The sequence below is a fragment of the Oenanthe melanoleuca genome, chromosome 1A (assembly GCF_029582105.1).
Source record: "Oenanthe melanoleuca isolate GR-GAL-2019-014 chromosome 1A, OMel1.0, whole genome shotgun sequence".
NCBI lineage: Eukaryota > Metazoa > Chordata > Aves > Passeriformes > Muscicapidae > Oenanthe > Oenanthe melanoleuca.
This window is the reverse complement of record NC_079334.1, coordinates 28149984-28174833: the sequence shown is the minus strand read 5'-3', so window position 1 is coordinate 28174833 and position 24850 is coordinate 28149984. Positions and strand designations below refer to the sequence as shown.

General features: G+C 38.8%; 1 protein-coding gene across 1 annotated transcript in view; it reads left to right on the top strand.

Moving 5' to 3' along the window:
• Positions 1-24850, top strand: part of PLXNC1 (plexin C1) — a 70162-nt gene that overhangs the window by 6988 nt on the left and 38324 nt on the right. Inside the window, exons 2-11 of the mRNA XM_056510201.1 lie at positions 3784-3906; positions 5256-5390; positions 7420-7520; positions 12663-12777; positions 13759-13903; positions 17269-17338; positions 18736-18811; positions 18932-18985; positions 23353-23492; positions 24488-24667. Of these exons, the coding sequence (XP_056366176.1) occupies positions 3784-3906; positions 5256-5390; positions 7420-7520; positions 12663-12777; positions 13759-13903; positions 17269-17338; positions 18736-18811; positions 18932-18985; positions 23353-23492; positions 24488-24667 (1139 nt within the window). The remainder of the gene's footprint in view (positions 1-3783; positions 3907-5255; positions 5391-7419; positions 7521-12662; positions 12778-13758; positions 13904-17268; positions 17339-18735; positions 18812-18931; positions 18986-23352; positions 23493-24487; positions 24668-24850) is intronic.

The following is a 24850-nucleotide window of genomic DNA, read 5'->3' as shown; positions in this document are numbered from 1 at the left end:
AGTAGCAGATGCAGAAGAGCATCACTCTTGTCTGACCTCTCAGGTTAACATAACCTGGGGTCCCATCTTATTCTCTTTGCCCCCAGAGCTTCGTAGTCCTGATCTGCCCTAGGCCATGTCTTTGGTGTCCACGTGGATGTGCAACAATGGGTAGTGGTCCAAGGAATGGAAAGTTACCACAGTCTTTCTGTAATGGGTAGGGTCCCCTAAAAGAAGCCCCAAGCTGTTGTAACAGCATGACTGTTTAGCAAGTGTCATGGTTACCCACCACTTCCTTTTGCTCTCTGCTAACATGCTGTTCAAGCTCAGTTGGTTTCAAAGCCTTCCTTAATGGAGTTTGTTTTCCCTCACTGGTTATTTGGACACTTTACCACTTCTGTGAACTTAGATCTGAGGGCAGAGAAGGACTATTTCTGCTGCTGCAAGAAGTCACAAGTTTCTAGCTTCCCCATCTCAGGAGTCTCCATCAGCATCTCGCTCAACCATAGCCTCTGACTGTTCTTCCTGCCTTGCATCATGAGCCTCAGGATTTGCCTCTGCAAGGTCTCACTGAAGACTCTGATTTTCTGGTCATCCTTGATTTTTTGCAGGCTGCTCACTTGGACAGGTTTGTCCACCTAACACTTCTGGGCAATACACAAATCAGAAAACTTCCTGAAAATAAAATTTTGGAGCAGTTTGTCTACTCATTCCTTAGCCCTAATAAAGGCTGAATGCATGGCCCAATATTTGTTACCCTCTGGTATAGTAAAAATTGATGGAGGTGGTTAAAGAATGGTGAAGTTAAAAAAAAGAATGAGGTTACAAAAGTTCTTTCCCCCAGGAAAAGCATCTATTGTTTCAGTGTTGACTATTGCTATATGCTACTTACAAATCTTGTGTCCTTTTGTATAGCTGCATCTGTTCTTTCACTCAGATGCTCAAACCCTTTATTTTTACTTTTTGGACAGCTGCATATGATGAGTGCTGTGTGAGCTAAAAATGCTGCCCTTTCCTCTGAGGCACGCAATGTAAAATAATCAGGAGGAAATCAAGACAGAAAGTAGAAGTGTGAATATGGTTGCTGCAGCTGGAGTCATACAGAGATACATCTGAAAATGAAATGTCAAATAGAAAACAAATATTAATACCTTCCATGCCAATAATCAAGCAACTATAGACTGTAGAGGGACTACAGAATAGAACAGAGGACGGAACTGAAGAATTTTTTTTTAAAAAAGGAGGTCTTACAGAGTGGTATAGTCTTTTACTTTGCTTTTCTTGCTTTTATATGCACCTGAAAATGTTACAGGATAGACAAACAGATGACCATGGAGATGAATGACTCTTCAAGTATAAAGGAAATTTAGACTGTAAATGCATTTTTAAGAATGGATTTAGCTGTGAAAGAAGCAGCTTGGAAAGGCCCTACAGTGCTGTAACCCCATTAGTCACAGTGGAAGAGGTAAAAGGGCTTGTTAAAACAATAAATGGATGTGGAAAAGGGGTGACAGAAGGATGAAAGCAGCAGCTGCACCCTGAAGGAAATGGGCAAACTGGAGAAATAGGTTGCAAGAGAGAGAAGGCAATTTTTTTGTGACTGTCCACCGTCTGAATTCCCCCTGTTCTTATCCGTATTAGCTCAATGTCACGTTGACCCTCCCTCTAGCAAGCAGAGGGAGGGGAGGAGACTTCCACACTTGTCAGTGTTGGTTCTTCAGTCAGATGAGGAGAATGCACTGATATGACACTGGTTATTTTATTAGTATGTGGGTCGAAATAAAATCTGGCAGCAAAGCTTTTCTGGAAACTGGATGAGTACTCCTCTTTTCTGTGATCTTGTTGTACAGAGTCTGTGAGGAACCTAGGGTAGTTTGTCTCTCTTACACTGCTATGTGGTGAACTGTGGAGAAACTATTTCTAATTTTGGTGGAAATGAAAGTGTGGAGGCTCCACTTCCTCACTCCCTAACCTGAATGAAGACTCATTGAGTGCACTAGTTCTGGAGCTTTGTTACCTTTTGATCTATTAATAAAGTGAGTTAACTTTTTCCACCTTAAGATGCTTGTAATCACACCCTGCCCCACTTCCCTGTCTAACACAGACCTCCAGGGTACTGGATTCTCATGGCCAAGTGAGTTTTACTGAAGTTCTATGCCAGTGCATGACAGTTCCCTGTCTTCTTCCTGCTGCATGAAAAAAAAAATAGTGACTTTATGAACGTTAATGAAGTCTTCTTTTTTTCAAAGTGGCTGTTCTTTCTAGCTAATTAAAATAATTTAGATGACTGAAGAACATTTTAATTGACTTAGGATTGCAGTTCAGAAAAGAATATTTCTAGTGGAAAGACTTTTTAGGGTTAAGCCAGCATCATTTTAATTGACTTAGGATTGCAGTTCAGAAAATAATATTTCTAGTGGAAAGACTTTTTAGGGTTAAGCCAGCATCATAGCATGCAAGAGAGTTGAATTCAGCTGTTACCATATTACGGGTTTGCTTCATAACTTTCAGAAGTGCCTTCACCTTTCTTCTGAATGTCAGTTTTGATGGTCCATTCCACACTTTGTTTTGTGCATTAAAGTGAAATTGCACTCAGAGGGTCCTTGTAGGTTTAGGAAGCTGTCCTTGAGGCTGAAATTCTGGATTTTGCAAGCTAACCTACAGGGCTTGTTCCCAAGGACCTGGTCTCACCGAAGCTCTTGTCTTCTGCCTCTCCATGCCTGCCACTCCTTTGTGCCAGCACTGGTGTGTTGCAGCACATGTGCATGTGATGAGGAGCATGACTCAAATGAAGATGTAGGTAGGTAGATTTACAGAGCATTTTCTAGGCACATTATACAGGGAAGGGGAAGTAAAGTTTGGCAGGGGTTGGACCCATTTGGAGAGCAGTTGGGATCATACCTTTAGTAATGTCTACCACAGAGATTAACTTTGAGCAATTAGAGGACTTTAAAAAATGCGTTACTGCTTACTAAGGAGACACATGGGCTTCTAGGGATTTCCTCTGGTACATGGTCCTATTCTCACAGGTAGATTCCCTTTCAACACTCAATCATCTACTATCAGAGTTATTTGGTTTGGTTTTTGTTCCATAAGATACAGAGATTTCCTGCATGATGTTTTTTTCATGAGCTGTTTACATGTGTTTGCCACTTAATTTCCTCCAGGTGGGATGGAGAACTGAGGGCAAGTCTTGATTTTAAAGCTCACACAGCTACAGTTATGTTCTCCATGACATGAACTTTATATTGCTTTATCTCATTCTTTTGTTTATGTAATACACTAGTCTCTCCTTCCTCTACTGCCAAGGAAGATGAAGGTTTGCATTTTTATACACACTGATACAGTTTGTTTGAAGTGTCTTCTTTCTCCAGAATATTAGCATGGCTTTGAAAGTGGTTGCTGTGTGTTTCTAGCCTTCAGGTGATGGCAAAGCATGGCTTCATTGAGAAGAACTGGAAATTCAGAATAACTTCAGGACTTATGTCCCGAAAAAGAGAAATTCTATTACAAAGTAATTTACTGCTGCTGTGCCGAGTCTGTATCCCACTGAAGTCAGTGATTTAACTGCAGCAGATATCATATTTATTACAGATATGGCCAGTTGTCATATATGAAAAATTTGTTTCATGTGTTATTCCAATAATGTGTTGCTCTGAAACTGTGTCAGAATTGGAATGTTACTCAAAGTATTGTCTAAAATTGGGTTCTCTGAGAATCTTTCCAAGGATTCTTCTTTTCCTCAAAGTTTTGGAGTATAGGTGAATGATTTTTTAATATGTTTTTCTTATGTCTGATTCTCAGGAGGCACAATCAATCAAGAAATTACCTACCTTGATTCACTCTGGATTAGTGGCTGTTTATGGCACAGTTGTTTTGAATCGTATAGTTCTCTTTTTGGGAACAGATGATGGACAGTTACTGAAGGTAAGCTGAGTGTGGCAGTTCTTCCCTTCTCCACCAGCTGCTGCTGTGTTCAAATGGGTAAATATTTCCTGTTTTGTTCAATGTATTAAAAACAAATATGATCCCCTGAATCTCTGGTTTTTGTTTGTGAAACAACTGCTGTATGGTCATTTGGAGAGCAAGATAACTTTCAAAAGCAATTATGTACCCTGCTAAAATTCAAGTAAATGTTTCATTAAAATGCTCATGCCCACAGTATTAATTTACAGACTTTGGAGTTCTCAGTTATTTTGCCTTGTTTCCCTCCTTGCTTTGATTTTCAGTAGAAATATTAAATATTGTTAGACTTTGGAAGCATCTTTGTTGGTTTGTTTGCTTGGTCTTTTGCCTGTGTGATGTGAAAAGCTGTCCATTAGAGAAAAAAGTCAAGATTCATTTTGCCTTAGCTCCTGAACAGTTGACCCACGGTAACTTAAATCCATGTCTTGAAAGTGAAAGTCATCTTATTTTCAAACATTTCAGCCATCCAATAAAATGTCTTTTATGCTTTTAATTTTTTCTGGATTTTGCGAGAATGTGCATTTCCTGTCTACACTGCAAAGGATGACTCTCATTCTTTGTCTTTATTAAGCAGACATATGGAGAGGAATATAGTAGAGGCCTTGAAAAGATTTTTCCATTTGATTTCATTTTGCTTTTGATAATGAGAAATGAAATTGAAGTCTTCCATGTCTCCTTAACACAGTGGAGACAGTGAACACATCTCCCTTATTTAGTCATGAAAAGCCAATGTTGGTGTGCTTATTGACTTGCAAAACGAAGTTTCTGTGGTCTCTGCTTCCCTTGAATTCTGTGCAAAGGGTGGTGGAAAACAGTAGAGTTGGCAAGCTAAGAAAAAGAAATATCATCACAAGTGTACACTTAGAGGAGCCACAAAGAAATTTGTGTAAGTTCCTTTTTACTTTATGGGTGTCTGAATGTTAGTTTGTTTTCTGAAGGCTAATACTTTCTTCTCCACTGATAGGAGTAAAAGGCTGTGGTTTTGGGATAGAGGCATTTCTTCCACATTCATTTTCCAAATCAATCAGTAACAGGCCTGGTAGAAGGCATGTTTCACATGCTGAACCAGTGCCAAATTCAGTGCTAAATGTGTCTGACAGGGATTTTGTTGAAATTCTGTTCTTATGGTCTTTTCCTTCATCCTTCTCTAGTATGAGAACTAGTGCAGTAGGTGAATTGAATCATGGCACAGTAATTCATCTCAGAGGCTTTGAAATATAATTATTTCAGTAACTGAAATTAGGCTTTTGTTTAAGATGTTGACTGATCAATAAAGGAACATGGGAATAATTTAATAACACATGTTTTAGGCTATTCTTAATGAAGACATGAAATCTAATTGCCCAGAGGTTTTATATGAAATTGAGGAAGAAACTTCCATTTTCCCCAAACTACGACTTGATCCAGTGAATAATAACTACATCTATCTGCCCTCTGCCAATAAGGTAAGTACAATATTTAATAAAATAATAAATTAATATAAACTGCTGCTTTAAGGATTTCTGCCACTTTATAAGTGAAGCATCTCTTTGTCTCAGAGTTAGACTTTTAATATGCAAACTGCAGTTACCAGCTTTACATCTAATATCTGGTTATGTTGTCTAAGTTTGGGCTGCACTCCTGTAGAGCTTGGAAAGCTTCTGCTGTCATGGTGCTGCCCAGTGTTGCTGTGATCCAGCAATACCCTTAATTCCATGCTTATTTTATGCCATTCTGCTAAGGCAGTATTTGTTTCTGTTTTTCCTGGAGGCAGAAAATGCAGCTCATGCAGAGTCAAGCTTAGAGACAGCAAAAGAAGTTGTATACTGTTTGGAGACAAAGCAATCCAGGTGTTGGCAGGTCAGGGTTTGCCAGTGAACTAAGGAGTTTCTAAAGTGAAGAAATCTCTTAATTTGAGAGATGGCTTTGAAGTCTTAGTTCTGATGAAATCAGAGATGAAGATGTAATCAGTGATAAAATTCCCATTGTCATCAGTTAAGCATAGACTTCAAAAGAACAAAAGGACAATGAGAAGTGAGCAGTGTGTGTGCAGAGTGAGGCCAAGGAGTTCAGCAGTGGCTGAGAGCTGCAGCCCATGAGCAAACGTGCTGGAGCTGCACGTCAGGCAGCGAGCGGCTCCCAGGAGCCGGTGCAGTTGTTGCAGCACATCCTGCAGCAGGGCTACTGAGCAGCAATCAGAAAATCCCTTTGTCTCGCCAGCAGTGGGAAAGATGGCATTGAAAGCTTAAGGGCTTGCTGTCCATCTTAACTGAACAGGATTTCACCCAGCACTTAATTAACATCACTTACAATAAAATCACTTTTCTGGCGGTGAGCAGTGTTTTAGCCTGCTGTTACAGAGTGGGGGTAAGTTGGTAGGAGAAACCCTGACTGATATAAAACATCCAAATATAGGAGGAAGCGAAATCTCAGTCAAAAGTATACATAGATATTCGAAGTAAGACTTGAATTTTCTTTAGCTTTGGTAAAAGACCACGTTGTTATAGAGGAACAACAGCTTTTAGGAACAAATGCATTTCTCTGACCATCTCTTGGAGCTGGTATAAGACTCTACATTGTCTTCTTTAACTGGGTAGTAATCTAGGATTATGACTGGTTTCTGAATTAGTTATCTCACGCACTTTCAGATATATTGAATTTTACAATATATGGATGGGTAAAATAGTAAATATAATTTTGCAGGAAGCAGTGTAACCTTGTTTCTGTTGACAACATATAGGAACTTCTAATTCTTGCAAATTTGTAAAATACGGTTCAAATTAGTTTTTCTTACTAAGATCATTAATTCACTTTGTTATAAATCACATTATTTGTATCTGTATTCAGTATTTGTAATCAGCTTTCTCTTTTTCTTTTTCCTTCCCTTTTCTGAAAATGGCTGGCTAGGATATTCAAGCTGAATGTACAAGTATAGATACATACAATATAGCCACAATTATCTACATTTATTTACTGAAATGGCATTTTCATGCATGCTAAGCAGTTGCATGCGTTTGTTCTAGTGTGCACATGCAGTAACCTGACATGGTGATGCAAACACAGATGCATTTTGTTATGCGCATGCATTTTTGGATGCACCTTCATCAATCATTTAAATATCTCCATTTTGAGGAGAGGAAAATGGTGTTCTGCTAAGCAGAGCATTATTTGTGAAATAGATCTCCTTTCTATTATTACCTATAATTCACTATGCTGATCAGTCTTTCTTGCATTAATCTGCCCATGCTGGCCTTTGAGTAGTAGAACCAAAATTGTTATTGTCACAGGTGTTTCATTATCTGATGGCAAAATACAGTGTGTGCAAAATAGGCTGCATATTTCTATCCAAAGGTCTTCTGGCAGAGGGGAATCCATAAGGAGACTTCCCCAGAGGGATTGTGCTTGGTTGCTGTCAGATTTTTAATGGTAACGTTCAAGTTCCCTGTTTATGGAGGCTGTATTAATTCAATGTGTTATTGCATTTTTTGGTTTCAGGTGAGAAGAATACCAGTTGCAAATTGCGGTAGATTTGCTTCTGAGCAAGAATGCTTATCTGCACAGGACCCCTACTGTGGGTGGTGTTCTTTCAATCAAAGGTATCTTTTAGAATTTTAGACTGTCGTATAAAAGCAGAGCATTATTAGTCAGTGTACATTTTGACTGGCTTGGGGCTATTCAACATCAAGATTGTATCTACTGATTTTTTGTGCAGTCAGTCATAGCCATAAATGTGAGACTTTTTCTTATCATGTGGAAGGGAACTCAGCACTTTTGAAAGACTATGTAACTCCCTCAGATTTTTGAGATCTACCCATAAAATACATGTTGGACTAAGAATAATAAATAATTTTGCTTTTAGAAGCAATATTTTTGTTTTGCAGATTGAAAGATAAAATTGTATACTTGTGCTTGAAACATCTTAATAGCTGGGAGTATCTAGTATGTGAGAATGAGAAAAGAGGGCTTAGTTGTCTTCAGTATTGACAGTTCCTTTTTTGGAGCCATTGACTTTGGTTTGGCCAAAGGAGAATTTCCCTCTAAATACTTCATTCCCAGGTTTGGATCATTAATTTTGACACTTACTTTGAAGCAGGTTTGAAATCTATCTGGGGCCTGGACTGGAGAAATTCCTGGGTCGTCAGGCCTAGTCTTAGCAATTGCAGGCAACCACACCACGTAAAACTAAAAACTTGCAAAGGATCATCCTAAATGTAGATAGGCTTTTTGTCCTTCCTGCCCTGGTTATGTGGCTTCCTGGCAGTCTCATTTTTTGCTAGTAAAAGTGTGTCTGCTCATTTTCATCATGTGTATGTGTGTGGACAGGTTATAGTTATTTGTTGTGGTGTTAGTTCCTGCCTCCCGAGTCCCTCACACACAACTCTTCAGTGTTTTTGTGAAAGCAGTCTCTCTCTCTCTCTCTCTCTCCTTTCATTTTAGTGTGCTTAAACAGTGAACTTCACTAAGGTCCCCTCATGTGAGACACTCCTTTCTTACCTCCACACTAGTAATCCTTCTGTAAAATTTATACATTCTTTTAAGATAAGGAGGGCCAGGACTCTCAAAGTGTTCCAGAAGGGATTTCAGCTGTGTCTTGCTTGTTGTTTAATCAGCCTGTCCAGGAAGCACCTTAGTGTGTTCTGGGATCACAAATGTCTTTTTCATGACAGCATCACATTGATGGGCCACAATCACCCATGATCAAATAATGCCCCCAAGTCCTTCCCTTTCTTTGTTGTCTTTCCAACTGATGAGTTTCCAGTCTATAACACATATGGGCTGTGAGATTTTTATTGCTGTAAGTACATGTTCTTGTATTTTATGCTTTGAAATGTCATTCTAATTCAAGATTGTTCAAGTTTTCTGTGTGATATTCTTATCTTCCTTTGCATGTTAATGTTCCCAACTCTGTATCATCAGCAGATATTTACAGTGTAAACCTGGTGTAAAACAATTTGCTGGTGATTAAAATCTTAGACTGAAGTGCCTGTAAGATGGATTTTTGAGGAATTCCACTAGTAGCCTCTTTTAGAAGGTTAATACTACCCATTTTGGTTTCTTACCCATTTGGTGTTAGAGTAATTTTGCTGAAGATCTGCTACTTTCTGTTTGCAAAGGTAGTTATTGGAAAAGAGTAGGTATTTATTCTGTAATGTGTTTTCTTCAAACTCTCTTTTGCTCCCTTGTTAGAAGCTGTGTATGTTACAGAGCTAAGCTTTTCAGGCTTCTAATTACCTTATAAAGAGATGGTGAATAACTGTTATTATTCTGTAAATCCCCTGCATATGAGGGGAATCACCAAAAGTTTCCATTTGATTGAAACAGAAATAATTTGCTCTTTTGGAAAAAAAAATGAAATACTATAATATAAGTCCTGTTCAACAACCACATAATTTTTCACTGTTAAATACTTAATGTCATTAAATATTTGGCTTTGTGAAGAGACATTTCTGAGTGAAACTTTAGGAAAAGAGGAAGACATTTTTAGGCAGCATTTGAGTCAAAGTCTGTATGTGTCCACTAAAGCACTATATTCCATAATAATTTTGAGATCAATGATGCTTTCTACTTTTGCAGGTAAATAAGTTTTCTGTAAAATAAAATACACTCCAGTTTTATGTAAAATTTGCTAGCAAAGCTAGTGCTTTAAATTTAAGGGCAGTGTGAATTAAAATCCATCCAGTCCTTTAATGAAAAATGTGTGCATCTCATTGCAAGTGAAAACAAAATGAAGCAAAATGTTTCTACTGTTCGTATTTCTACTCTTTCTTCCATGGGGACAAATATATTAATTCTCCTTTTCACATGAAATCATTCTAACCAGTTTGTCACAGCATTGTGAGATTTCTCCTAATGTATACAGATTTTCTGTAGATCAATCAGATTTATGCTGAAATACAATTCCAAAACAAGGTATTGTTTTACAAGCATTTTCCATATGAAAACAACACAACATATTACCTATATAACCAGAGTTACTTTTGCACGTAGCCAATATGTGGGATGTGGACTTCATTCAGGGGCTGATATATTGGAAAAAGAAGGAAGCCACAACTTTCTCTGACAGCATGTTCTCATTCCATGAGGAAATCAGTATGCTTTAGCAGGACATTGAAGGCAGTGTTGGGATTTGTCATTAACAAAGATTAGTGAAGCAGAGGCATAAGTAAATACGAATGAACCAGTATGCATAAGTATTGTGTTATCATAGTAAAATAAGAGGAACTCAGTTCCAATTGTGTAGAGAAATCTTTAGTAGTATAAAGAACTAGTTTGCTGGAATTAAAAAAAAAAAACAACTTGTCTCTGCTTTTCTCTGTTCATATATCTATGCATGTCTGAAATCTGATCCAAGGGTTTCCTACCTTATAGCTTCATACTTTTATGAGGTCCAGTTCACCTTTCCAAGAAACCCAGACGTAGTTGTCTGAGTCTATATGTAAATTTTCAGATTCATGTGGTTCACAAATAATATTTATCTGTTATATTCATTCAAAGTATTTGAAGTCAATATAAATTTTCTAATAATAGGGGTATTACAGAATAATTTCATCTTTAGGTAGGCGAAATTATTTTGCTCTTGGCCTTTGCAGGGCAATTTTGAGAATTTATGCTGAGAGACATCAATGTGACTGCTTCCTGTGAAAATGACCATTCTCCACAGCACACTGTTAGAGTGTTAAAGGTCAGCTTTTAGAGCAACAGAAGATGCATTTTTACCTCACATAAAGACAGGCATGACCCTGAGTGGCATTACTGGTTTTGCTATTAAACTCTCAGATTCTTCATTACAAATGAGGAAAAAGGTTCACTGGTTGTGTTCCTTAGGCAGTCTAAAAAAGCAAATAGCTTCTTTCTGGGACAGTTGTAAATATTCAGCTTGATGAACAATTTTCCTTTTTAGTATTTCAATATTAGCATCACTGAAATGCATGCACTTACTCAGTGCCAAGTACTGCACGTGTGTTGTCTTGCATCTTTACTATTATAATCCTTATCCTGTCAGAAACTGTAGAATGTCTTTCTTTTTGTCTTTCCTCATTGCCAGTGCGAATTACCTGCTTGTATGTATCTGAGAATGTGGTTTATGCACATCTGTTGATGATGGATCCCATCCTCTGTGGCTCTAAAACCGTGGTGCTAATGGACCTTTGTGATCTCAGTAGGGTGAAGAGAGATGTAAATGAGACTGAAATTTGCCCTAGCTCAGGCAGTTTGAAATACATAAGGCATAATTTTTACAGTATCATTATGATCTGAATGTATTCAGATGCAAAGCCCCACCAGGTTTTTGTGCAGCAGGAACTCAGTTTCCTGAGTTAGACCACAAAGGAAGTGACCTTGTGCTTAACTGCATTCCAATTGCCAACATCTTGATCTGCAGGGAGCATGGCTTTATGGTTCGTAAGATTTGTGGGGTTATTTTGGGCATTTTGGAATGTGGTGGACATTTTTGTTGAATATGTTTTTCATTTTGGAGAGAAAACACATTGTTTGTGAAATATGTTTTTACAGTGAGCTCTTCATGAAAAAGGCCCATTCTTTGCCACTGTGAACTCATTTACAGTTTTTAGTGAGGGCATGGTTCATTAAGGCAGATGTCACTGTTCATAGGACTGAAGCTATACATGCTTCTACATTTGATAGAAAAGTAGAATTAACGCTATTAAATGTTGCATTTATTTATAAATATTCGATCTTATTATTAAAATATTAAGATATATTCAGTTAGCAGTTACTTGTCTTTAATTGCTAACTGTATGAAATTACTTGGAGTTAGTCTGTGAATTGTTCATTAACTGTTGATAGCAGACAGCATTTTAAGGATTCACCTTTCAAACTCATTGATTGTCCATCTAATTTGTATGCTTATGTTGTCTTTTTCTTACAACATATTTTTAATATGTGTAAGCTTTGTAGTACTTATGTATCCCAGTGTCTCCTCATTCTTCCTGAATTTTTTGTTGCAGAGTTTGTTTCCTACGTTTTGGCATCTCAAACATTTGTATTTACTTTGAGCTGTACTAATTCTGAAATGAATTCTGTGCTTGAAGACAGAGAAGTCTATTTTGAACCTTTTCAAATCTGGCGTTTTTAACCAAGTGCACTGACAAAAAAGGGGACAAAAAAAGGGACGGATTACCATTCATATCAGTGGGTGACAAAGGAGATTAGGGAAGAAGATGCATCTCATCAACTGTGCACATTCGTAGTGTAGCTTTACATTTGAGCTTCACTCCCATCTCTTCTTATACCCGCTGGAGAGAACAAGCCGTTTCTGTAGTGTGGTTCATTTCATTTTTGTATCAGTGTCTAAAACAGGGTAGGTGAATTGTACCCTAAAGAACATATTTCTCCCCCAAAGAGTGTAGAGGGGGGCTGGGGGGGGGCAGCGGGGGGATCAGATCTAGAGCTGTACAATGAAGCAGTCAAGTTGGGGATGATGAATTCTGTCCCAAGCTACTAATTCCACTGTTATTGGCCAAGCATCTCATATTTGCTTGAGTCCCATTGATTTAATCACAACCCTCGAGCATATATCAATGCATTGTAATTAATTTTGATAAGCAGAAGATTTTACTGATTGTTTTCCTAAAGCTTTTTGCAGTTATAACCATATTCCTGTTGAAAAAACCAATAGTGTTCCTGTAAAAAATCAATAACTGTAAATAAGTTGACGTACAGTGTCTGAAGTCAAAGGCACAATAAGGAGGCTAGTATAATTTTATGTATACTTTTAGGTGCACATTTAAAGAAAATTGTACACATTCAAACAGCATAAATGGTTGGTATAACATTTCACATGCACCTGATAAAGATCTGAAAATCCTGCTAAGTTTCCCTGCCAAACATCAGGTATGTACACCCAGTTTTATGTGTGTTTGTTTATTGTGACTTAAAATATGTAATTTTATTGCTTATTGCTGCTTGTCTTGTCACCATGTTCCATATATTAGTTCCTCTTACACCAACAATTGGCAGTTTTGGAAATCTCAGTGAGCTGGATGTGTGAATTAGATAGGTGTTCTCGTCCTCTCCTGTGAAATGTATCCTGAAGCTATACTTCATGATGTTAAGTCAAAAATTCAAATATTCACTATGCTAACTCAGGCGATGTTTCCATTGAATCACTGTATCAGCCTAGTTTAATATTTCCAGTAACTGTGTATCAAGTGCAGTGTGGAAGTTCTGAGCTTTGTAACAAGTTAGAAAACATTCACTGGGACACATATGCTAACACAAATTCTTAAATGCTTGATACTAGTCTGTATCTGTTCACAGCACACACAGCCTTGAATATTTGATTATCAACTATTGTGACTGGCCACTTAATCTGCATGCTATTGTTTCTGATTTCCTGATTGAATACTCTAATGTAATCATATTTGTAAAGCACTCTCAGCCAGAAACAAAGGATAATTCATTACAATATAAATTCTGTTTCATAATTAAGTGCTCTTTGGTTATGGATGTAAATGCTTTCTCTATGTGAAGATTCTTACTTAAATATTTTAACAGCATATAACACAGCAAAATTCTTTAAGATTTATTTAATTATTATTATTTAAAAATTATTTAAGATTGCTTGCCAGCATACTATACAGTTCCATTTAATTTCTGGAAGTAAGCAATGCTGTTACTTTCAGAACTCTTTTTGTATTGCTTCTTTGGTTGGGAGAGTCTCTCTCCTTTGTGAGTTTACCTACTGAATTGTCTGCTTTCACCACAAAAGTTTTCGTTTTGTGCATTTCATAGTTCGTTGTTTTCTGTAAAGACAAGGTGATGACTTAGCAAGTATAACAAAACCCCCTCTGTGTTATTCTTATTGTTTTATAGGTTGTTGTGACTGCAAATGTAGGCAAAATCCTTACTTTCTGTATGATAAAAATTGTAACAGCTGTTGAAATATTTTATGAAAATGTAGTGCTGAAAAATTCATCCTGTTTCTGCAATCTAACCACTCCGATGATAACTGATAACGGTATGTTTTTACTATTACATGTATTTATTTATTCACTGTCCTTTAATACTGGGGAGTACTGCATAAATGCAGTCCTGGTGAGTGTAAAAGTACATGATGCTTTTTATTAAATGTCATTGAAGAAAAAGAATTCATATTTTGTCAAGTGATTTGAGTATACTCACAGTGTTCTTGGTGATTAAAGTTTTGTTAATATGGAATCCTTTGTAGAAATACTAACACACATTATCCTGTGGCTGGAAGCAGCTTCTTCAGTTGACCCTGTGGCAGTGCAGTGCTTTAGCAATAGAGTAGTTATTTACATGGTGCCATTAATAACTGTCTAAGGAAACGTAAGATAAATGCAATGACAATCAATTGCAATGACAATCATTGCTGGAGCAATGGAAGCAGTATTGGTCTAGGGCTTTGCCTTGACAAATTAACCCATCTTAACTCTTCTGTAGTCTGCAAGCAGAATTTGTTTTTGCAAGAAACTGTACTAGCATAAATAAGATTAGAATATAATTATGAATGTCTGTACAATAAATAATCTTAACATTTAATTAACTGTTTCAGCCGGACTTAGACACTTTGAGAAAGTGATTGTGCAATGTAGAGGATTAGCAGAAAAATAGATGTCTCAGGGGCAGTTTGGTGGGTACATTCTTTTGACTTGATTTCATTCATCCTTCTGAATTATTGGTTGAATCCTTTTGCAATAAGTGTTACACTACTTTGTTCACCAATCTCAGAGTTAGATACCTGAGCAGTTTGTGTTGGATGCATGATGCTTGTGGTCTGGTTTGTGTATCTAATGGGCAGCTACAAGTTTTAGAATGAGGTGGTAAATTACTGAATGTTTAGACTTTTGAGCTGTTCTTTAGGCTTTGTTCTCAAGGATCAGATCATAATCCTTCATAATGGAGTCTTATTTAACTAATAGTAGGGCAATGTCCCCCTTGCATTTCTTCAAGAAATTTCTTCTGTGTAGAAGCATAAAGCTTTTTTAACAGAGATTGCCCTTATAACTTCTTAAAGTTGCTTATGTCAGAATGCGAAAGAGTTTTAATCTAAACTAAGGAACAGATAGTAAACACAAGGATTCCCACATGTTCTTAAGTGACTTGAAGAGGAAACAGAAAATTGAGACAAATGCCTTGCCTCTATCTCTTCCTCAGTAATAAAGCCCAGAGAATATGGAATACTGTGCATGAATTTGATTCTCTTATAAAAGCTTGGTGTAGGAAGAGGAATGAAATGTTACGAAGTATTTTCAAGGACCTGTTGTTCTGAAGAGCTCAATACTACAAAGAGCTCTCTCTCAGGAAGCCTTGCCCCTGAGCAAGGTTCTTTGGAATATTTGGGTCTCAGAAGGCTGTATTGGAAAACCTCCTCCAGCATCACAGAAGTGTTGTGTAAAGTTCCTGTCCAGCGCTGGGAATTGAGAAGAAAAGTCTGTCACTAGAAGGTGACAGCTGGAGTGATATCTATGAACATTTTTATCTATTAAACTGTCTTTAGTCAACACCATTAGTGGATTTTTAAGAGGGAAATGTCCCTTATCCAATCCCAAAAGCCTTGTTTTCTTGTAATTATGGACTACTATGTAGTTTGGTTCTCTGTTTTCACAGACTAAAGTTTTCTCTTAATTCCATTAGCAGGTTTTCAGAGAACAGTTGTTATGGAAGCCAGCTGACCTTGCCTGTGCTTTGTGCCAAAAAAGAGCCCTTTGGCAATGTTAAACGAGAAGGCTGTGAGGTTAGCTTGTGCCTGCCAGTATTACTGCCAGTCACATGCTCCTATGAGCTGAGGTTTTTAGTGGATAATTCAAATGTGAAGTAACATAGACTATTTGTGGTATCTCCTGTAAAGTGACCTCAGTTTCACAAGAGGATGCACTTGCAAAACTCCTTTAGGTATCATTTACTGGAAAAAACATTTTGAAAATACCTGCTACTCAGTGCACTCTAATGCATTTTAAAAGGTCAGGCCAGACCATACAGAAAATAATAGGTTCCATTAATTTCAACACAGACAGGATCAGGAAAGCATATTTGACAGTGTTGTTTTTAAAGTATTTATACAAGCTTTAAAGACAAGTTCTTCCAGAAGGAGATAAAATCCTTACATTTACTTACTACTCCTAGTAAAATGCTAGGAGTATTTTACTTTTTCTGTAGCCCACAGCTTGAGGCCTTTCTCATATATTTATTTAAGCAAGTGATTTAGGCAATTGTGTGTTAATTTCATCAGATTTCTGCTGATAACTGGATTACTGGAGATGCAAATAGGTGTTTGATGGAGGGTTTCAGAATGTCTGTCTGTACTTATCCGCATCTTTAAGCGTAAAAATTCTGTTAAAGTCAGACGCTGCAATCCATTTAGTAAGGTGTTTGAACATATGAATGGTCCCAAGGGTTGTTTCTAACGAGCAGTTGAGACCTTTGCAGTGAGCACCCAAGTGCCATGCTGCCATGTGAGGGTGGGAGATGCCTGCATTAACAATGTAGATGTAGCCAAAGCTGGCTTTCATCTGAGCAAGCCAGCCTGTGATAAAGGTTTCTCTACCTTTGCAGGATAGATACACTTAAAATCTTTTCTGGATTAAAAAGCTGGCTACTTTCTAGCATAGGGAAATCAGAAAAGTCTGCAGACATGGGTTTCATTTGATCTCAGGCAGCCATTTATTTCACAGACTACACATCTGCAGGCACACAGATGAAAGAGACCATGGCTTAAGTGGTATATATCTAATTCTACTGTTCGATGTGGTATTCTGCTCATAAGAGAAGATACTCTTTCATACCACAGCTGCCAGTGAATTGTTGGTATAGTAATTGCTAGCTGAAATAATGGCAAATTGACTCATGCAATCATAAAAGATTTAAATAGGATGAAAATTGCTACTGCATAGATTACAAAAGGAGACTCTGAAACCAAGTCTGAGAGACAGAAAGAGAGAAGTATGGTATGGTGAGGTCTCTTGCATTAGAACAGTCTGTTGTGTTAGAAGACTTGAATTCAGGGTCTGGTTATACCAGAGTATATATCACTGTGTGCTTTTTGAGAGAGGAATTTATATCCCAGCTTCACAGTAGCATTTCCTTATCTGTAGCCTGACAATAACATTACTTTTATTTGTCATGCGGTGGTGGCATCAAACTTAATTAATATGTGTGTATAAAGTGTTGGCATAACTCAGCTGAAGAGTGCTGTGGAAGGACAAAATCTGGTTATTTTTATCAGTCAAAGGTGTGAGTGAATGTATGAGAGAAGGTGCACACCAAGTACAGAAAAGCTACTTTGAGTTTTCAACTCAAATTATTTTTAAACAGTTATTTCTTGTAATATCCAGCATGTACCTAACATGTGCATTTTTCCAGATTGTCTAGTTCTTGAAGCATCATTGTCCTCAAGCTCTTGGAATATCACACAAACATTTCAGTTGAAAAAGTAAGAGCCTGATTCCTCTTAAAGTTCATTGTGGGGTTGATGTGTGTGTGGAGCTGGGAAAGTGACTAAAGTCATTCATTATTCTTTTTTTTTTTTTTTTTTTTTTTTGTGTGTGTGTGTTCATCAAGGAACTACATACCAACTACATAGCACTAAAGACAGTCAGATCTGTTTTCTTGGCCCACTTCCTCCTCCTTCTCTTTTTTTTTTTTCCCCTTAAAAAGCTACTTCTTCTGATGACTCTTATTTAATGGGACCATGGAAACTAAATGTAGGAGAGTCATTACAATGACTGAATTTATGACAAGTGCCTGAAGAGATAATAAAGGATGTCACAATGACATTAAAATTCTTTTTGTCCTTGGGTAAAAGGTGGGCCCCTGGTACTCAGTATAAGGCCTAGACTAGAGGAGTCAAGATAGTCTTTTAAATCACTTTGTGAAGCTGTTTTAGATTAGACCCAGATGTAATTTAAATATGGTCCATAGGTAACATAAATATAATTAAACCAGAAAGTAACATCTAATCTGCTAATAGGAAAAATCAATGCCTACTAATCTTTACACATTATTTTTCAGGCTCTTTGTTGAGAGCTGGCAGAGGAAGCATTCATACCCAGTATGTGGCCTAACACTTTATGATAGGTGGCTGTTAATATTTAGAAAGATCTGGCAAATATATGCTGTAGGTAACTACAGTTTTCCCATTCAGAATGCTCCTCCCCCATGCAGAAAGGCTAATTCATAAACACCTGGGGTTAAATAAAACTTCTGCATTTTGGGAAGTGGCGCATCACTTCCCTGTCCCTGGAGGAACATGGGAAAGGAGTTGTCTTTCTCTAAATCAGAGCATTTCTCAGCATGTTTGGAGAGGGACTGTGCTGCTCTTGGCTCTCTTCCATATTGATAGAAGCATTGCAATGCAAGATAAGGACAAACTAGTCTCCCAGCAGGCATTTTTTTTTGGTAGACGAAGGCAATAGCAAACTGGCAATGCTTGCTGGCACAACATGCATTGAACAGAGGTTCAGACAAGCTGGAAAAAATCAGTGATGGTTTTCTCCCCTTTTGTGGTTAAAAAGTACTACCGGGCCACTCGGACTGGAGTAAATTAGTAAAATGTAACCCAAAGTGTTTCCTCTGATTCCTGCTTTTTTTTGAAGTTAATGACTCTCAGCATCTCAATACAGATGGTATTTCATACTAAATTTATTCTCAGAATAAGTACAGCAGAACAATAGGCTTGGAGGGCAAATGGACTTTTACCCATTTCATTACATGTTTGCTTGATTGTTCCCTTGGGTTTATGCTTTTTTCTGTCATTTGAAATGTGACATTCATGACTGAATCTAGATTGAGTTCCTGTGTCTTACAAAAACTCTGTTTCTGTGTTACCAGCTGCTCACGGTGTATACACAAGGGTGAGTGTGCCAGCTGTGAACGGATACGTGTCTCTCCTGTCACCACCTGCCAGGTGAAGTTTGTTGGGGAGAGCTAAAATCCCCTGTGATGCCTTTTCCTAGTATTTTTTACATCTGAGCAGCAATCTGTCTCTTTTTTATCCTGACATGGTGAAATGCTTATTTTTTTCCAGGATGATTGCAGTGCAACTGCTTCCAAGGGGATCACCACTGTGCAGAAAACAGAGGTTAGTTAGCATTTTAAGAATAGTATTCTTAAGGCTCTCTGGGTTGTGTGAGAAATTTATTTAAAATGGGAGGACTTTGCAGAAAAAATGGAGATATGGATGAGGAGGCAGTCATTTGCAAAGGAAGGTATTACAGAATCTGGATTGATACTATTTTTTCATTGTGCTCTGGTGGTGTTAAAAGGTACCAGTTAAAAACTCACGTTTCAGATGCAGGCATTGAGACAGTGAACACTGCAATTGTCATGTGCTACCTCTAGATGCAGTGTTTACAGCACTGCTTTAAATGCCAAAGTCCCTGTATGCTGTATTTAGTCACTCCACAGGAGCCTGCATGCTGAGTGCTGGAACATGTGAGCTGACCAACAACAACAAAAAAAGGAGAACATTTCAGGCTTAATATCTTACCTAGACTTAAGAGCATGTTTGAGTTCTGCTGTCACAGACAACTCTGGGAAACTAGGCTTGAGAGTCTCAAACCTCTTCCTCATTTTATGCAGCCAGATCACAGCTTCTCCTCAAAACATAGCTGCCAGGGGAGCAGAAGGAAGGGGAGGATGTGCCACCCAGTTTCTGTGTAACAGAGAAATGGCTAGAGGATGAGTCCAGGAACTGAAATCCATGGGTGTTAGTAAATCTCTAGTTCACACTTTCAGAAAAATTTTCCTTGTTTCCAGGCTGTAGACAAAACTGGAGATGGATCCACACAAGCTGGATCACTGGGAAAGAAGAAGTGTCACTAGTGCTGCCAAAGTACCTGCTGAATCTGGTTACTGAATTCTCTACAGAATTCATATAGACTGTATGTGTGCATACAATCTAAATGATTTGTCTCATAGGCCAGCCCTTTAACCTTCTGATCACAGGTCAGCTCTTTGACCATGAGGTTATCCCTTCATTCTTTATGGAACCAAAATGTTTTTATTTTCTCATAAAACTGAGTGATCATTTTATCAGTGGTTGCTTATGACATGCAGGTGTTAGGAAAGAAATGAGTAGTGGAGAGAAAATTGCCTGATGAGTAAGTGCATAGAGATTTGCTGCCTACACTTTTTGGTTTCTGCTTTTCTGTGAGTGATGCATGGTTGTTATAAATAGTGACTGTGTTCTTATCTCTAAGTGTTTCATTAGAACTACCCAAACTTTTACCTCTCAAGACAGGGATTGCCTCTTAAATTCAGCTCCTCAGCTGATGTTTCTTAAACAAAATCACAAACTACATCTTGTTTTTCACAGAGACGCGTGGGATTGTAATACTTGTGCTTCTGAGCATTAATATTCTGGATTTGATCTGCATTTAAAGCATTATGTCTGGTGAAACAGGAAATTCTTCTTTGCTCTGCTTCCAAGTGCATTAATTTGACATTGGTAAATAGTTGGAATTGCCTGGGAGATGGCTTTCTTCCACATGCCTTATCTTGGAAAGACAGTGATGGACAAGGCAGTGAAAGCACCAGAGGCAGTGCAAAGGCAGATGTTTATTTAGAAGTGATTGATCCATTCAGAGAGCTTGAAATTGCATTTGAAATCCTGCTCTCCTTTGACTGCTTGTGCTTTAAGGAGAACATACTGGGGAGTGGAGAAAGTGGATTTGTGTTTTCCCACAACCCCAGCTGAGCATTTAGATTAATATACTTTTTTTCAGTGCCAGCCCCAGCCCTCCTCCTGACTCCAGCTGCTGGTTTCTATGCATGCACCTTCCCCCTCCCCTGCTAGAGCAGCAGTTGGAGTGGTTGGGTTGAGTATGCTTGGCTGGGGAACTGATTTGGCTGGAAATAACCATTATCTTTCTGCAGGTTATTTTTCATCTGGGTTGATTCCCTGCTATAGTTCTTCGGGGCCCTGTGTTAGCAATGCAGGAGGGGCTGTGCTGGAGAGGAACTCCCCAGGGTGGCAGACACTGCTTAACCTGGGCTGCTGCCAGATACCTCTGTGAGACCTGCAGCCATGCTAAGCACACCTCTGAGGATGTGGCTGCCAGAATCACATAGCCCAGGGAAGTGTTAGGCTGTCCAGGGGAGGGGGGAAGAGGCTGCAGCTCAGAAATATGGAACTCTATTGAAGCTGACAGGGCTGTGCTGATTTACATTACCTGAGGACCTGGTGCGTGCTTTCTGAATGTCTCTTTGCATGTTTACACTTTCATCACATGCCTCACAACTAGTGATTTTTATAAATATCCTTCTGGCTCTCTGCTGTGGCCGCTCTTGCCACTGGGCATTGCTCCCCCTGCCATGTAGCAACTGGACGGTCAGTGGCTGTCTGGCCTGGGGAAATGAGCTCTACACACCCCAGTGAGGGCATTAGGTCCTTCCTGCTTTCCATGAGGAAATTATTGGTTTCTTTGGCTGCTGAGGCAAGTATTGCAGATTATGGTGGCCAAGCTGGGTGAGAATCAGACTCCTGAGTTGCTGAGGTCATCTTACCAGTGCCGGGATGCCCTGCAAGGGAGTCTGCGCTGGGTAACCTCAGGGAAAGCATGATTTCAGAGGGGGCTGAGACTTTCTGTGTGAACAATTCTTGAACAACTTCTTCGTGGTGTAAGAAAGGAAGCAAGGCAGATCATCTGAAGCACTCTGTGGTGTGTGGTGCCCGGCATAGAGACCAGTGGGAGCCCTGAAGCAGCGCAGCATCCTGCTGCACCCTGAGCAATGGGTGCCTGGCATTTCCCTCACTGGTGTTCACAGCCCTGATGCAGCCTGGGGGATCCCCATGTGTTTGTGTGGTACTGGGGTATTCTCATGCTTCACAGCTCACTGATGCTTACCAGTGAGAACCCAAAGCAGTGGGTCCTCCTTTCTGTGGTATTTGCCTTCTGGATTTGTGTGAGGATATTGGCTGTCCCTGGTGCACTGGAGGTTGGACACAAGCAGAAGGACAGGATGCAGATAAAAGCAATAGTGGTTTGCTGGCTTTAATCTCTTATATTTCTGCTTCAGTTGTCCTGTCCCAAGGATTAAACTGATCTCCAGATTATCGTGGGAGTGAATTTTCCCCCTCAGGGTCTTTGTGAGGGATTTCCTTTGCCTTCCTCTATTATCCATACAAGAGGTCATCTTGGAGGCCCTTTTGCAGGCCCTCTGGCCCCAGCCTTTGCACTCTCTGGCCTTTTCCTAAGGCACAAGTTGCAGCTTTCAATCAGTAGTGACAGATCCCTCATTTGCTCTGGAGTGCTCTGGCATTCAATGAACCGTGGTAGCATGTGGGGACAATGTGCCAGGACCTTTTTGAAATGGTCAAAGTATTGTGACCCTGATGGTCCCCTCAGGCTACCAGCGCAAAGTTTTAGTGTTGTTTTGGTACATGAAATGATTAATGTGAGAAAAACCTGTGGGGATGGACTTTCCTAGAGGCTTTGCACCAGCACCCATAACAGGATCAGGAAGAGTGAACTGCCCAGTGAAATGTGTCCACAGGTGCACAGCAAAAATCAGGATAATCACAATGTTTTAAAAACTCAATTTAAACTAGTAGTACAGGCAGTTAATCTAAAAATGGTGAGAAGGTCCCAAACAGTTTGTGGTTTCACATGCGTATTTTCCTGTTTTTTGAATGTTTCAGTTTGTTTTCTGAAAGATAGAGAGGAAACTGTCTGTGTGATTGTAAAACTGGGGAAGCAGCAAAACTGATTAAACATGAGATGCTGTCAAAAGTATCAAGTGGATACAGCAGGGAAAAAATATCTCCTCTTGCTCAGTAGTGTTAGTAAGTTAGAGTAAGTAAATATAGACAAAGAAAAGCACAGTTTTTCTGCAAGACTGTGACAACATCAGAGCAAACTAGGGTTATTTTTAAATGCTAGAGAATTTCTTAGCGTAAAAATGAGATGCCAAAGACTCCCCTGCAGTTTTTTTGTACCTTCAGTTCTATGTATGACTTTGAAAAGACTTTCTAGTAAAGCTAATTCTGGGGCGCTTCTCAAATTTTTATTTGAGGATTTGACCCTGCTTCCCCTTTTCAGGTCACAGAAGATGCCTTCATTTGTTCATCTGATCTCTCTTAGTGACAGCACCATGGGTTTTGGCTTGCCTTGTTTTTAGTTCTTCAGAGGTCCCATGAAATGTATCATTTCAAGCTGGGTTTTTATGCTACCGACCTTCAACCATGTTAGACTGTGATTCCTTTGGGCAACTTTGTTATGGGATAAATTGAAATATAAAATACATAGGTAAAAATAGTTGGCTTGTAATGAAGTTGTGATTGACCGTGTTTCCCAGGATTAAGTTTAACAGGATTTGAAATTACTAATAAAAATGTATCCCAGTGCCATAAAACCCACATTCCTGAGTGGTGGTTGTTTTTGCAGCTGTTGCTTATCTGCCCAGCCTTTTCGTAATCAGATCTTGTTTTGCTTTCTTTCCTAATAGCATATCAGCATTCAATCCATTGAACCTTTGTGGATTTCTACATTAGGCAAAAGTGAAATAACAGTCAAAGGAGAAAACTTTACACGTGCATCAGGCATAAAACTGATACTGACTGGAATCACTGGCTGTAAACCAGACATGTGAGTTAAACCAAAAAAATAACACTATTTACTTTGCATGGTGAAAATTATATCCATTTTGCTCTAGCAATGTAGTTGTGTGAACACAGCAGAGCAGGGGATGTTATACTTCCACTTTAAATTACCAAAGGATGGAAATTAATTTGGTGCTTGGGTACAACACAAGGGACACATAGGTTGTCAGTTCTCTCTGTAGCAGTAGGACAGTTTTTTATCTGTGGCTCTCACTCTCTGTGCCTTCTAGCAGGCACCAAGAAGTTAGGTGACAGGAAAGCCTCAGCTTTTGTTTGAATCCCCTTGCTTCAAAATATTCCTCATATATTCTAGGATTCTGCTTGAATCCTAGCACAGACACCATGCCAGGGAAGGAAATCTCTCATACAACAGCTCCTATTTTTCTCTGTTGATGATCACACAGTGTAATTAGATAATTAGGCAGTCTTATTCTGAATCAGTTATTTTCAGGTGCAGCTGCAATAGCTGTCTGTGATTAGGAAGCCTATTTTACAAAGCTAGCACTTGAAAAGGTAGTGTTCAATTTTTGCATCAACCATGAATTTTCAGGGGACCACAGGAAAAAAAAGGAGAGAAGGAGGGTAAGACAGGAAGTAGAGAGAAAGAGGAAGGAGAGAAAGAAAAATAAGAAAGAAAAGGAAAATGAAGATTCTCATTTTTGACTAGCTCCTGGTCTATGCTGGTAGCATGGAGAAGTACACAGTAAACAGCAAAAATCACACATTGTATTTCACAGCCTCATCCCAGGGCTGATTATCTATACTGTTTTCTGTGATTATTGTGTCACATAGCAACTTCATTCAAAAGATGCCCTATTTTGTCTCTTCAACTCTCTGCACTCTCTTTCCACCTCCATCTGGCAGCTCAGACAGAGATTCAGTTCTCTTTTCTCCTTATCACTTGCTCTAGGGTATAGGCTTCGAGTAGTAACACCAATGAGTGGCATCTGTGTTTCAGTGTTTGTTTTCTTTCTTCTCCAGCATTAAAGTCAGAAATGTGCTAAATGATACACAAATGACATTTGCTCTCCCACCAACACGAAAAGAGGCCAAAAGTATATGTATCCAGGCTAATGGGAAAAAATGTTCACCACCAATGACCCTGCATTATGTTTCTCTGCCATCATGTTCTAGAATTACACCAAATACCTCCTGGATCAGGTAAGTTTGTCTTTCTGTATTTTCTTTGTATTTATTCGAATGTAGTTGCACTGAGCCTTCTTCCTTGGCTAGACTGCAGCTGAAGCAAGCCTGGAAGACTGCTGTAACCTGTTGTGTTGGATGAATTTAAACCTGTGAAATGATTTAATGATTTAACAGATAGGGTTACAGTAACTGCAAGCT